General features: G+C 31.1%; 1 protein-coding gene across 1 annotated transcript in view; it reads right to left on the reverse strand.

Annotated features, from left to right (window-relative positions):
• LOC130453164 (uncharacterized) overlaps positions 1-15,851 on the reverse strand; it is a 519,843-nt gene that overhangs the window by 72,073 nt on the left and 431,919 nt on the right. The window contains exons 3-4 of the mRNA XM_056792772.1: positions 7,041-7,209; positions 6,574-6,979 (exon numbers count right to left, since the gene is read on the reverse strand). Of these exons, the coding sequence (XP_056648750.1) occupies positions 6,574-6,979; positions 7,041-7,161 (527 nt within the window). The 5' untranslated portion in view covers positions 7,162-7,209. The remainder of the gene's footprint in view (positions 1-6,573; positions 6,980-7,040; positions 7,210-15,851) is intronic.

The raw sequence follows: 15,851 nt of genomic DNA on the forward strand, positions 1-15,851 counted from the left end.
GAGTACCGGCCGACCCAGAAAAAGATGGAGCGACAATCTTGAAGCAGGATAGGAGGCAAGGATGTCGAAGATAAAACAGGCGACTATGTCTAATACACGGAAGAAGAACTTTAGATCAACATTACTTATTTTTGGTATACTAATTTTGATCAAATATAGCCTAAATGCTGCTCTAGACTAAGCTGAAGACATTGGTGAAAGTTTGATGAAAATCCGTCCAGTAGTTCCAGAGATTAGCGTGTACAAACAGACAGATAGACAGTCCACATTTTCACGACATGTTCCGTGAGTTGAATTTAGATATATATGAGCTAAAGAAAGATTTTTGAGGCACGGATTTCTACCACGATAATTTTTCACAAAATGAAGTAAGCTTCTGCGGAAAACTGTCAATAGAGGAGACATAAAATGACATCATAATAACTTTGTAGTTTATTAGAACGACTTTTGGAAAAATGGTTTTTATTTTTAAAATTAAAACGAGACTTTACAAATAGGGATCTCTATAAAATCTAATTATTAGCATTAAAAAATGTTGTGATGAAAGAAATTCGTGATTGCAATACAGCAGTTTGACAGTGTCGTGTTACTACAAGCGTTCCCATAACTTTTACAATTCACATAATGTTATAATCAAAAATTGATGATTAAGTAGATAAAATTTTCTTAAACACGCCTTCTGGAACATATTTCACGATTCTGAACCGAACATTTTTTCAAATTCTATCTAACTATTGCAAAGGACACTAATAATGAACCTATTAACAACAAAGATATGATGTTATCAATTTTCTTAAAAAAAATTCATAAAATTTAGTTTTGAGAGCTGATGGGCATTGTTTGTTATGATATTGAAGCCTCTGAATTTTTTCAAATTTCCTCCAATTATACCAAAGAACAGTTAATAAGGAACCTACTATGAAAAAATTGTAATGTAAGTACTTTTTATAACGTCAAAAAAATTCATAAAGTTCATATTTGAGTCGGAAATATAAACGCCATAGTTTATGGCATTCATGTTACAAGAAAAGAATTAGCTAGGAGTGAAAAAGAGATAAACAAAACTGAAGCTATCTAAGAAAAGAGTGACATTAAGTATCTTCCTCAAGACGCTAGGAACTTCGACCAGGAGGCGTGCAGAAGTTAAATTTTGAAAAATATATCTACTAAGAATAAAAAAGCATCAGTCAGCAAAAGAAATCTGAATACTGTCAGGAGTTTGAGGAGTAAAGATTGTTTCTACTTGAAAGCAGGTAAAGAAACAAGGTTGTTATAATAGACAAGAAGGACTATTTCGAGAGAGTGGACAACTTAATCGAAACAGGACCATAACCCAAAATCTCAAAGAATCCGCTGAATAAAATGATCACAAATGTCAAAAAAAACACATAAAAGTTGCACGAATCTTGTCACCGGTACCCTCAAGCATAATTTATCCGTAAGTAACCCAACATTGTCAAAGCTCTATTGCCTTCCCAAAATTCACAAACCTGGGAAGGCAATGAGACCTATTGTTTCAACAATTTGTACCCCTAGTTATAATATTTCCAGGTGGTTAACGAAGAAGTTTGAAAACCTACCCATCAAATCTGAGAGTTTTTCAGCGAAAAATTCGTTAGAATTTATCAACAAAGTGGAGACTACAGAAATTGAAGATAGGGAAATTTTAATCTCCTTTCATGTCAGTTCATCATTTCCCAGCGTGCCGATCCCGCAGACTTTCGTGTACCTTGAGGACTTACTGAGATTTAATAATTTAGGAGCTGATATGATATGAAGAATATTCACAGTTATCAAAAATATGTATGATACAAAACCATTTCCAGTTCAACAACGAATTCTACAAGTAAGATGAAGGAACAGCAGTGGGAAACTGCCTATCACCGTTTTTGGCTGAATTGTTGAATCAGTTATTTTGAAAAGCAAAACAGTCAAGAGTTTCAGAATTCTCCCAGGATATGGTACAGGTATGTGGATAATATTTTTGCCATATTCAATACAAAGAGGGCAAACGTACACGAAATTATTTTGAAGTTCAACTAAAAATATCCATCTATTAAGTTCACCTTTGAAATGAAAAATAATGGACAATTACCATTTTTAGATATTTTAGTAATTAGGAATAGTAATAGGTTAGAATTTGATGTATTTAGGAAAAACACCGCTACGTGCAGGTACATCCCGGCTGATTCTTTTCATTGTATCCAACATAAGATGGCCAGTCTCCATTTCCTGATATATAGGTTGATCCACTTTCCACTCACCATTGAGAGATACAATAAGGAGAAATCCCTCATCGAGGATGTAGCAGTACTCAACGGTGATAAAAAAAGAATTATAAACAATCTTCATAGGTTTAAGAAATCTCTATGTGAAACCACTTTTTTCCAAACCCAAAATTAAAACTAAAAAAAATTTGCTCTGATACCTTGCAGCCCTCTTTATATGAGGGAATTTGAAGGAATATTTCCCAGAATGGGTTCAAAATTGGTTTACAAATCTAACAATACATTGAAACAATTGTTGGGCAATCCTAAAGATAAAATACCAAATTTGGAAAAGAGTGGTATATATGAAATGAGCTGTGGTGATAGTGACTGAAAGTATATTGGGCAGACTAACAAATCCATTATTGTTTAGTTTGAAGAGCACATTTGAAATATAAATGGACCGGAAAATCAGATATTGCCGATCACGCTGCCAGTCACAATCATAACATAAATATTAATAATTTAAAATTGTTAAACAATGTATCCAATAATGAATTGTTGAATACATTTGATATAGTATAGTGGTGGTGTGAACAGTGTATTCAATATGAATATCGCCAACGCTTACAGAAATTTATATCTGGCACAATTTTACGGTTTACAATCTGAAAAATCATAACGCAGTAAATTACTGGTGGAACAAGACGAAGGGTGATTTGAGCGCTTCTACATTTACTTCTCTTATTATAAGCCATATTAATGAAAATTGTTCCATCATTCACCTTTCTCTAATTTTGTTGTCTGATCGTTGTCACTACTAAAATACTACTGAATTTAGCAGTTGAGAGAAAACAAGTCATTTTCCAAAAACTTTTGGGAAAAGGCCATAATCAAATGGAATGTGACAGTGTGCATTACTTGATAGAAACTAAGTTCCTTTTAATTGCAGGGTTCTTTAGTTAGTCTTCAAAGTGGAATGATCCCATAACTGATTTGCAACAGTCTATTAAGTAGGCTCCTTTAAGGCGTTAAAAGAAGGTAGGCAAGTCTGGCCGTAGTTCAAAAGTTGTTGATAGGTACTACGGACAGTATTCTGTACTTTTCCGATATATGTCCTTAGAAAAAGGAATAAAATGAAACGTAGAAACATGTGTTAAAAAGTATTTGTTTTGTCGCTAACATTTAACTTGGCTCGATCTTTGGTGGCGTGAGTTTGTGTTTTTTATATACCAATTTAATATTTCAATTGAATTTTCCATTTCAAATATTGAATTCAAGAATTATTTGTATTATTTTCAATCGTAATTTTTAATTGTTCCACACGATTGATGCACAATTATTATTAGTAATAATTTTTTATTCAGGTTTATTCTTGACAATGATTGCAAAAAGAACTCGTAGTACCAATTTTGAGAAAGAAGAATAACTCATATTAATTGAGGAGGTGCAGAAATATAAGGATATTATTGAAAATAAAGTAACAAAAACAAATTTTCTTGCAATGGAAAAGTTAAACTTGAAAAGGACATTGATGCCAGTGGTATATTGATCTACATTTATTTACTTTTAGAAAGAAGCATGGAAAAATGTTGAAAGTAAATTTAACGCGAAAGTCTCCGTAGGGGGAAGTATTCAGAAATTTCAAGCTAAATTCGAAAACTTGTAGAAAGATGCATGCATGAGGTTTTGCATGTGATCCATTGTGTTTTGCAGAGCACATCTACTGTAGTGTCGGACAGCAAAAGCGAGCGAAATCTACAATCATAAAAAGGTCTTGATTCGGATAATGTGAGTACTACAAGTAGCATTTGACGATTTAGCGAATTCTTGATTAAAGTCGCGTCAATATACCTCTCTCAAAGTAAAGAACCCTGCGAACCAACAACACCAAAAAATATATTATCGGAGAAGGAAACTGAAATTATGGAAAGAAAAGAACCACAAGAGTTAGAGGATAACAAGAAAGAAATGATTCTTGAAATTAAAAATTTTGAAAAAGATTCAAATTCGTAATTGATTGTTTTATTTATTCTATATATTATCCAATATACATTATTATATTATTTTTTTTAACTTCATAGACCTTTTTATATGTTTTCCGTGATTGTTTTTCTTCATTTTAAAAATTTTTGCAAGTATCAGTTATATTATTCGTAGTTGTTTTAAAATTAATGAAAAAGAAATGTGAACTTTACTTGAATAATTGTGGAAATAATTGAAGATTTTTACTGCAGACTATGAAGACGATAACTTGGTTATAGAAACGCGCGTCAGACAGTGTAATTGTTAGTGTTGTGTAGTGGTGATGTGAACAGTGTATTCAGTAAGGATCATAAAGAACTAACTACTTATAATAATATAATATTCTGGGTCTGTATGCTATATTCTATATTTAAATTTATACCGGGTTTTAGGTCTTTCAACTCAAAAACTTATTTTCACTTTTAGGAAATACTAAATTTGTTCACAAGACAATGTGTTATTCAAGTAGAAAACTTTTGCGTCCCAATTATAGCGAACTAAAAATATGAAAAGTATAATATCTTGAAAAATGACGACTCATTCCGAATTTGATTCAGTATTGCCGTAAACGTGGGCTTAGTTATTCGATATCTTTCGAAAAAATTCTTGTCGTTATATGTTTCCAAATAACTTTTTCTATGTTGATATACTTTTTTTCTTCGAAACAATAATATTTTCGTCTTCGGATGAGCTTGAGCTCGAATTTAATGTAGCACGATATCTAGCTGTTCTGCCATAAACCTTTTATTTTTTAAAACTTATTGAAAAAATGCTTTGGACAGCCTAGAATCTCGACATAAACATAACCTAAGTTTTCATTTGACGTTTAACGATAAAGGAGACTAATTTGCTAAAGTGGAACTTTTCCGATTTTACCTTGAAGTTCAAATTAGGGGACATTTAGGCTAAATCGCAATTATCAAACTAGCAACTTAATTTCTTCTGGGATATAATGCCTGGAAACGGTGGTTGTTGGAAAAACAATTTTGAATAAACTTAACAGCATTTTGAGAATAAACTATGTTATAACGTTTAATAAGAGTAAGTGTACTTGCATTTTTTAAAAAGTATTCATCTTTCTGTTTATTTATTTCTATTTCTTCAGTTCTTGATATGAAATATTGTCAGACAGTGAAATATTCAATTAAAAGTGACGAAAAATATCTAAATATTCTACTGAAAATCGCAAATATTTAAAATTTTTAACTGTATAAGAAAATGATTCTAGATAAAAAATTGACGTTTCGACTTAACTTTATTCTTTATTAAAATAATTATTTGACCTAGAACAAAAACATATAAATTTCTTTTATTTCTTAGACCTTTTGATATGTTTATGTATCTAGATGATTTTAGGTCTCTTCTGTTTCAAAATTAGTTTTTTTAATAATAAAATCAAACTAGAACTTTGTTCTAATAAAAAAATTAATTTTTCCTTAGTCCTCACATCTCAAATATTTAGCAGTAATCAATTAAATTATTTATGGTTTGATTAGAAGAAGTGGATATAGCTTTTATAGCTTCATTACATGATCACGTTAAAAAGTAAAAGCATATAAATAATTGAGATAAATTTGAAACTTAAATTGAAATGATGTTGGCAACAAAAATAATAACATCTCCAGGATCGTCCAATGACCAACACTTTCAAACCATTTTTGTTGTAATATATTCCAATTTCTTGGCATTATAAAAAAACTTTATCACGTGTTTTAGTCGTAGTATTTTTATATTGATTCAAATCACGGTTTATAAACTATTTTTCAGACTATTCAAAGTTTAAATATAAATGTATAAATATTGATCAAAGAATTAAAAAAAAAGTATGATAAAATTTGTATATAGACTATCTAAAACTACTTGGAGTAATGCAATACAAAATTTAGCAATTTGTATCTGAGATTGGAGTTACATGAAGTAATGCAGGTCACAAAGAAGATATTTGGAAATCCTGCATTGTGTAGCAACTGCAGTCTGAAGCTTATTTGATTGATAATCGAAATTAAATCAAAATTTGTTTTTTTTTTGCTTAGCATTATATAGTTGAATGGATTGTGAACATACTATTACGTAACACTCCATATTTGATCATATTTGATCATCATTCATTTAAAATAGATGAATTGTCTCTTAATAAATATATTATAATATAAAATAATTGCACGATTATAGTTAAATTACACATAACCAACATAAGCTCCAAAACCCAAGTAGAAAAGAAGAAGAGTGATAATAAAAGGGATAGCCAAAGAAATAATTGAATTGTTATAAAAATCATTCAAAAATACTAGATGAAAATAATCATTATGAAAGTATATAAAAAATTATACATATTACTTACGTGTAATAGTCATAGCAATTTCCAGTGAATCCACAATCCATCATGGTACAAGAATTACTTCTTACGCTCCCTGTAGTGATTTCATAAGTAATGTTGAAACCAAATACGTCCAAAAATTTATCTAATACTCTCAAATGCACACTATCTGCAGAGGATAACTTCAATTGTATTACCAAAAAGCTTTGATAAGTTTTTATCCATCTGGTACGACTTATATTGGTCTCGTTCACTGTATGGATTATTTTTGGATTAATTTTGTAATCATCACCATAAATTTGATATTCTGTGAATGTCAAGCCTTCGTAAACAAAAAGTTGAGTTAGGTAGACAACTATCGAAGTATTTGCAGCTGAAGATAATTGAGCGTCAATTACCCATTCACAATTTATAGGAACTTTAAAGGGATCTGTAATATTGGAATTTATTATTTGTAATAGTGATATGTAATTTTAGTATGCTTTCTTCACCTGGAAAATTTGGCGTACTTAAGACTCCTCTCGCAGCAGTATACACACCACCACAGCTTTTCTTGTTAGCACCGGAAAAAGTTGAAGAGAAAGTAGACAGTAGAACGAGAAGAAACCACATTATAGACCAGGTTTTTGACGGTTGGGTAGAATCAGATTATACCTGGAACTGACAAAATATATATATAGTAAATGTAGGTCATATTTTATTTGATTTCAGAGAGTTCTACATAATTCATTTCACAATATAATTACAATTATAGTCAAAAATTTGTTGATGGTTTGTGGAGATATTGAAAACTAGAGTAGCGCTATTAAATTTAAAATTTTTGTATTTTCCATTTTCAAACTGTTCGACAAATTATGATCAGAATGATACTGAAACTTCCAGTTATTTGCTTCCAGTACAAGTCAAGTATTATTCTATTGATATCTTGATATTATTGATATGGCCCAGAAAAATAAATTTATTTATTGTGATAGTCGAATAATTGACATAATAAGTATTGAATGTCTCAATTATACTGAAAGGGGCTTCTATGATTTTTATAAATTTTGGATTCCATATTTTGATTCATATTCTGGTGGTATTTACATTGTAAGTTTATAGGAAAATATAATTAAATTTTCCATTTCCAAAATATTTTTTGATTGTAGATGGAAGGAACCATAAAGTTGGAAACCTACAACAAATAAAATAAATGTCTGAATATTAGCAGGTTCTGTTTTATGAACAATGATTCTCAAGTAACTGTACAGGAAATAGTCTGACGGATTGATGTATATGAGACAGTTTTAAATAATGGAATTCGTGTATTGAACTTCAATAAAAAAGAATCCATTATTTGACCAGTATTATTTCAGTCCATTTAATATTTAACATTTAATATCTTCTGAAGATATTAGAAGAGACAGTCTCTCATATATCGAGGATATTCATATTACTAGTATCTAAGGCTATAGTCTCCTATAAACGCGTACAGCGTCACACCTTACGACGCCTCACGATGCGTACTATAGGAATGTACTGTTGTGGTAACTATCACATGCTGACGTTGGCGTTTGGATACCTTAGATGGCATTCAAATGCTTTGCGCCGCGTCTCTAGTTATTTCGAACCATTGCAGCGTAGACGTCGTATCTGGCGTCAGCACAAAATGTCGAAATTCGGTTAACAAAAAAAAAACGTATTATTAATTGAATCAGTCCAATATTATTGTGGATTGTGCAATTGTGATAAGCAATTTTTTCTTCATGTGATATGAGCTTAGGATGCCTTTTTGACGGCAGTTGTATTATACATATATTCCCCCACAAGTTCTACGATATGTTTTAATTGTTCTTGATTGACACGAAAATATTTAATAAATTTAGTATTGTTGTCTTTCAAGAAATTTATTTTTAAAATCTGGAAACATCCTTCTTCCTTCCTTTTCATAAATAATCGGTGACTTGTTGCTTTCATTTTTCTTCGTATGCAGTCGTCTTGTGCCTTCTCTTCAAATAACATTAGCGACACCAAAAGTGTGAAAATTATATCCATTCTATATCAAATGACTACATGATAACAAGAGTACTGTTGTGGATGAAAATTGAACCTTCGCTAATAAGTTGTAGTGACCGCTGATGCTATGTCTGGCGCTCAGACGTCGATCGGAATGCTTACGCTCAACTCGGACGCGCCTTATAGCATTTGATAGAAGACCGAAGCCTAAATTTATACCTAAAGTTCTATAGCGTTTCCATTATTATCATTGTAACAACTAAGTAATTTAGCTTTTTACTGATACTTTATTATTTGAATAATTATGATAGTGCTGTACTTTGCCGTTTGTCATGTGATACTGATAACATTAACGTAACTTAAGAAGCAAGTAGTGCGTCATTTTTATTGAAGCTATCAGTTGTGGGTTAATTTTGAATAGTGTGCAGAAACGTGGTCGGCCTACTGAAGTTGATGATGACCAATACAAAGTCATAATTGGAGATGATCGTCATATAACTATTCGAGAGGTTGCAGGGATTATATGTATCACTCACAACAATTGAAAAATATTCAAATTATATTGGGCTAGTTAAAAGGCTTGATATGTGGGTACCTTACGAATTGGAAGAAATTCATTGAACACAAAGAATCAAAATTTGCGATATGCACCTTAAACGAAATGAAACCGACCCTTTCTTGAAAAGAATCATCATTAGTGATGAAAAATGGGCCTTGTACAATAACATAGATCGAATACGATCATGGAGCAAACACATAAACTAACACTGGATTAAGCAATGCAAGGTATCACACATCTTTGACAACTCATGGAAAACTATTGGAGATTAGCTGAAGTAATGCCATATCCCCCATACAGCCCTGATCTGGCACCATCTGATTACAATTTGTTTCAAGTAGAATCCTTTGAATGGTCAAACTTTTACAAATGACGATGACCTATATATCCGTTGATAAAAAAAAGTATTTTATTTTATCTCGAAATTACTTTGTCACCAACCCATACGAAGTGACCTAATATGAGAACATATCGCCATTTAATTGTTTTGATCGCAAAATTAAGTCAACAAATCCTTCACATTTATCGAGACCATCATCTGCATCATATTGAACTCTTATTACAAATGTCTGTGAATTTACTCTTCTTTTTTAGATATTTGTCTAGTATCCAGGTTTGGATGATCTAATATGATACTAACATTTGAAGATTTGTAACCATTCTGTAAAGAATTTCGCATTCACACAATCAGATTTGAATAAACCCTCCATTGCATCAGTATGGTTGAAATTTTCATTATTTCAAATAATTTCCCAACCATCAATGATATCAATATATATATATATATATATATATATATATATATATATATATATATATATATATATATATATATATATATATATATATGAAAGCGGCGAATTTGGACATTTTTCTTGAAATAATCGAGCAACTTCCGTTTGTTTCTGTGAGTTTTTCCATAACCACTCATTTGAAGAATAGTTATTTTGTTCAGTTCTGTTTGGATTGGACTATTATCTGATATTAACATATACAGTTAACAAAATTGGAACGATAATAGCACTGACAATGGTCACTACTGTCTTGCAAAAAGACAAGTTGCTGCTAACATTTTTTTTTTCAATTCAAATCAGTAAAAATAAACAAATAAGAATTTAGTGTAATGTAGCAATTGTGATATACGATAATTTTGTTTTTTGTGTAGAAAATGCGCTATTAGTAGCGTTTTTTTACGTCTATTGGCTTCAATTCATGTCACTTGAGCTCATTTTTCATTTTTTAAACAAATTATTACGAGAATTTCCAAGAAATAATGAAGACAAAATTATAGAATACTGAAATTACCGATATTTTTTCTTGTCTTATTTTTCATGGGAAGTTCGTTTTATAAATCAATTTATGAATTTTTTTGATATTCATTGATCGCTATTGGTAAAAAATGCGCCATAGTACCTCGCCCCGAGAGTGCGAAAACTTTATTACTTGCTTTGTTGCTGCATTTGAAACAAGAAAATTGTTATAAAATTATTGTTACATGACACAACCTGTATAATATTTTTATTCGGAAAAAATGCACATATAAAAATATAAATAGACGTTCCGAAGGGTTTTCCCAACACGCCCTCATTTATTTATTAACGAATTCATTCTATTGAAGACAACAGGTATTTTTTAATTAAAGAACTCTTTAAAATTTAAAATAATTATGCAAGTCATTTTCGAAATAATTGAGGTGTTCCATATTTGAAATTAGCTTTGTATAATTAATTTTAACTTTAAGGCGCTGAGCTCATTTTTTTTGTCAAAGTGTTCGAAAATTGAATATCTTTAGTTTCTGTGGAAATAGCTAGAAATAATTGAGAAATAATTGTGAATTTCTCATATACTTATATAGCTCTTCCAATATCAATTGCAGAAGACAGTTGTTATGCAAGGAACTATCAATATTTTATAAATACTGACACCAAATTAGGAAATAGAAAATAATGTTCACTCCTCGTATAAAATTTAGTAAACATGTAACAAATCAAAATATGGCGTTTTTTAGACCATGGGCGAATGAAGACAATGAAATTGCACAGTCTATTGAGAATAAAGAATACAGTAAAGGAAAGCACATTATCCAGAATACAATTATACTAGTTTAAAAACATTGCGTTTTGTCAGCATGTGATTTCAAACACACAAAACCGAATAAACGAATGGCAATAACCGAATCAACAAGAATAGTTCGAAGATTATTCACGTCAGATAGAAGACTACCGAAGTTCTACTAGACACATAAATTATTTAGATGAAACAAGGTTTGACAGTCACATTTCAATTGGGTGGACAATAGTGGAAATTGCTATTTGAATGGGCCCTGTTCTGAAGAGAAATGCATTATAATAGTATACGCAGGAAGCAAAGACGGTTTCGTGCCTAATTGAAAACTGTGCAACTGATTATCGTGAATATATGACAGCAGAATTTTTTGAAAAGTAGTTCAATGAACAGCTTTTACCTAACATTCTACCACAATCAGTTATCGTTATGGACAACGCATCCTACCATTCACGGCAACTCTTTAATATACCAAATAATCCTGTCCAAGAAACAAAGAATTGCTGTTATTAAAGGTCTCAAGTAAGAGAAAATTTATTATATTGACAAGCTGTGCAAAAAACAGGGTCATCCTCTTTTCAGACTACCTCTTTAGTATTGCATATTCAACCCTAAAGAGTTGCCCATATGGGCAAACGTAAAATCAAAATTACGAAAATATAATCACTATCCAGAACTGAGTGAAGAGGTTTAGAAACTCGTGAAAAATGATCTAGCAGCAGACTCGCCAAGAGCTTTGGAAAAACTGTGTTGAACATATTATCAAGGAGAAATATGGGTATGTGGTATCACCTTCTTCACAACCTTTCGTAATTCAATCAACGGAGTACAAAAGGGCTCAGATCACGTCTGGTACCCTGCTTAAACCAAACTCCCCTACAATTAGGTACATTTTACTCATCTATTTACGTTTTATAATTTAATATTCAATTGTAGCGAGTTAACAAGGTATAATAATGATTTTTTTCCAAGTTCCAAGTAGGACTACATTTAAGTGCATCTGTCTAAATAACGGCGTATAATGCCGTCCAATTTATAATGATTCGATAGCCTCTTAACGAATACTTTCTAGCGTAAGTATTTATAAAAATGATAAATTTATGAAACGAGATATCTACGTCTATGGTAGATCAAACAAAATAGTCGGCAAGGGTTTTTACAATTTGCTGCTAATTCATATTTAGAGAACTATAATCATATCTGATCCTTCAAAAAAATTTTGGTATTGTTGATATTTATCTTTTTGTTAATACATTTAACTATTTCCTATTTTGTTGTTAAATTTTTTTATCCCTCTAATTTAAATTTAGAGTCTCAAAATCTGTATAATAGCAACTGTTCAGTTTATTTATATGTATTTTGATAACGCTAGTAATGTTAACATTTGAAACTTGATCACAACAATGATGAAATCATCAGCACGCTATATATGATCCAAATACTATCAAACATCATATGCGCTCCGTCACTTAACTCCATAAAATACGTTGAATATTTTATTACAAATTTGCACACTAAAACGCTTTGGAAATGAATAATAAAGGTAATACGACTATTCTCAAAGTCTGTGAATATTTCGTACCTTTCAAAGTATCCGTCTTGCATCGACATTTCTTGCATTAATTCAAAATTTTGTTCGGAAGAGGAAAATAATCATTAAATTGAATGAAATATACCAGCAATTAAGAAAATCTTTATTATACCGCTTTAACTTGCTCAAACTAAATATTAAATTATAAAACGAAACAGACGAGTGAAATGTATCTGCCTGTGAAGGCGTTTGGTTTAAACAGGATACCAGACGTGATCTGAGCCCTATTTGTACCATATTCGTTTTTTTTTTGAAAACGAAATTTCGAAGCAAACGCCATAAAGGAAAATAAATTCATTGCAAATAAACCGAGTGAGAAAAAAAAAAATTCCAATTCCATAGAATCTTTATAAATAATAATGGTAGTCAGAATCGTCTGAACTAGAATCACCATTTGATTTAATCATGATGGGTTGTAAAGAGGGTTATTTTTCAAAGCTCTTGGTGGTCTGCTGCTAGAAGTTTCTTCACGATTTCTACAACCTATTTACTCAGTTCTGGAGACTGATTACATTTTCGTAATTCTGATCTTACGTTTGCCCATATTGATTCTATAGGGTTAAATATGCAATAGTAAGGATGTAGTCTGAGAAGAATATGATCCTGTTAGTTTTCCTGTCATATCTCCATGATAATCAGCTGTATAGTTCTCATTTTTTTTAGCCAGTTATTAATAAAGCATTAGGCATGAAAACTTTTTTGCTTCCAGCGTATACTATTATAATGCGTTTCCCTTCAGAACATGTCCCATTCAAACAGCAATTTCCACAATTGTCAACCCAACTGAAATTTACTATATCGTGACTGTCAAACCATGTTTCATCTAGATAAACTATGTGTCTATTAGAACTATCCTTCGGTTATTAGCATCCGTTTATTCAGTTTTTTGTGTTTAAAACCACATGCTGATAGAAACTTGACGTAATGTATCTAAACTTCTGTCACAACCCTGTTCTCCCTATATAAAATAAAAATTGTCATCTTCTTATATATATACAATGTACAGTGCTTTTCAGATAAAAGTATCCACCTTTAATAACTTTTGTAATACTGGTATTTAGAAAAAATCCAAAAACACGTCAATTTATGTTGGAAGGGGCAAGCATTATGGCTTATTTAAACTTACTGGAAAAGCCACCTCCTCACCCCTAGCAGCATCCCCTTTATTTTTTTAAATTACTTTTCATATTTTTTATGTAAAATTTGGATACTCCTCTTTGAGCTGATTTCAAAAATGTATAATACTTGTAGGTTAAAGTGGTTAGTTTATGAGATAAACAATTTTTCTTTTAAGAGCACAAATTTTACTTATTATTTACTTTCACCTTATTTGCCTGTACTAAAATGGGTTGTACAACAGTTCAAACTCTTTAATCTTTTTAACTGTGCTATTTATTATGAAGTTACAATAAGTGTTCAAAATGAGTACCATTCACTTCCATACAATGGTATAATCTATTTTGAAATGCCTCTCTGACATTGCTTAATACGGCTGGATTTAATTGTCGACATTCATTTTCTATCCTCTCTCGTAAATCATCCAGAGATTCTGGTTGGGTAGCATAAACTTTTGTTTTTAAATACCCCCATAAGAAGAAGTCTAGGGGTGTTAAATCCGGTGACCTAGGTGGCCACTCCATCATCTGCCCCCTTCTACCTATCCAACGAGCGGGGAATGTTTCGTTTAAAAATTGTCGGACAGGCATATTATTATTGTTGTAATACGTGGGTCAACCCCTTCCCTGAGTAACTCAAGATATGATTCACCATTTAAATTTCCGTTGATGAAGGAAGGTCCGACAATGTGGTCACCTAGGATACCACACCAAACGTTTAACTTTTGGGGATGTTGTGTATGGAATTCACGCATAATATGTGGATCACTTTCAGCCCAATATCTATAATTATGCCTACTTACTAAGCCATTTAATGACCATGAGCATTCATCAGAAAAGCAAATATTGTTTAACAATTGTGGATTGTTATTGATAATTTGCGTCATTGATTCGCAAAACTCTAGACGACGATCAAAATCATCTTCATTCAACTCGTGCACCAACTTAACTTTGTATGGGTGGTACTTGAATTTATGTAGAACTCGGAAAACTGTAGAAGGTGAAACACCGATCGCTCTACTTATTGTTGACAACGATTGGGGTTGTTGAGCCTCTAAGCTGACTTACCCTAAAATTGCCACTTGGATTGCTTCGTTATTTACGAGTCCCTCTCGCTTATGCACTTTATTGCAAACAGACCCTGTTGTGGTAAATTTCTCCATCAGTTGAATTATATACTTATGAGTTGCATGTCTTCCGTCATGTAATTCGTTAAATATTCTAGTAGCAGCTCTTGCACTATTATTATTTTGGTAGTATAAACCTACAATTTCAATTCTTTCTTGCAAAGAGTAAACCATTTCAAAGAAACAAAATAAATAATGTATCAAATTACACTATCAATAGTGACTACAAATTCTAGTTGACAATGTCAAACTTTAATAAAAAGTAGAGTTTTTTGTTGTTTGGATTTTTTAAGTAGAATAAAAAGCACAGTTAAAAAGATTAAAGAGATTGAACTGTTGTACAACCCATTTTAGTACAGGTAAATAAGGTGAAATTAAAATTTGTGCTCTTAAAAGAAAAATTGTTTATCTCATAAACTAACCACTTTAACCTACAAGTATTATACATTTTTGAAATCAGCTCAAAGAGGAGTATGCAAATTTTACATAAAAAATATGAAAAGTAATTTAAAAAAATAAAGGGTATGCTGCTAGGGGTGAGGGGGTGGCTTTTCCAGTAAGTTTAAATAAGCCATAATGCTTGCCCCTTCCAACATAAATTGACGTGTTTTTGGATTTTTTCTAAATACCAGTATTACAAAAGTTATTAAAGGTGGATACTTTTATCTGAAAAGCACACATATATATATATATATATATATATATATATATATATATATATATATATATATATATATATATATATATATATAGAAAAAAAGCAGTACAAGTTGCTGAGAGCTAGAATGGGTGCCCAACACTCGTTATTAGATTCAAAACGATTTTAAAATATTTTTGTTGTTAAAATCGAT

The sequence above is a fragment of the Diorhabda sublineata genome, chromosome 2 (genome assembly GCF_026230105.1).
Source record: "Diorhabda sublineata isolate icDioSubl1.1 chromosome 2, icDioSubl1.1, whole genome shotgun sequence".
NCBI classification, from domain to species: domain Eukaryota; kingdom Metazoa; phylum Arthropoda; class Insecta; order Coleoptera; family Chrysomelidae; genus Diorhabda; species Diorhabda sublineata.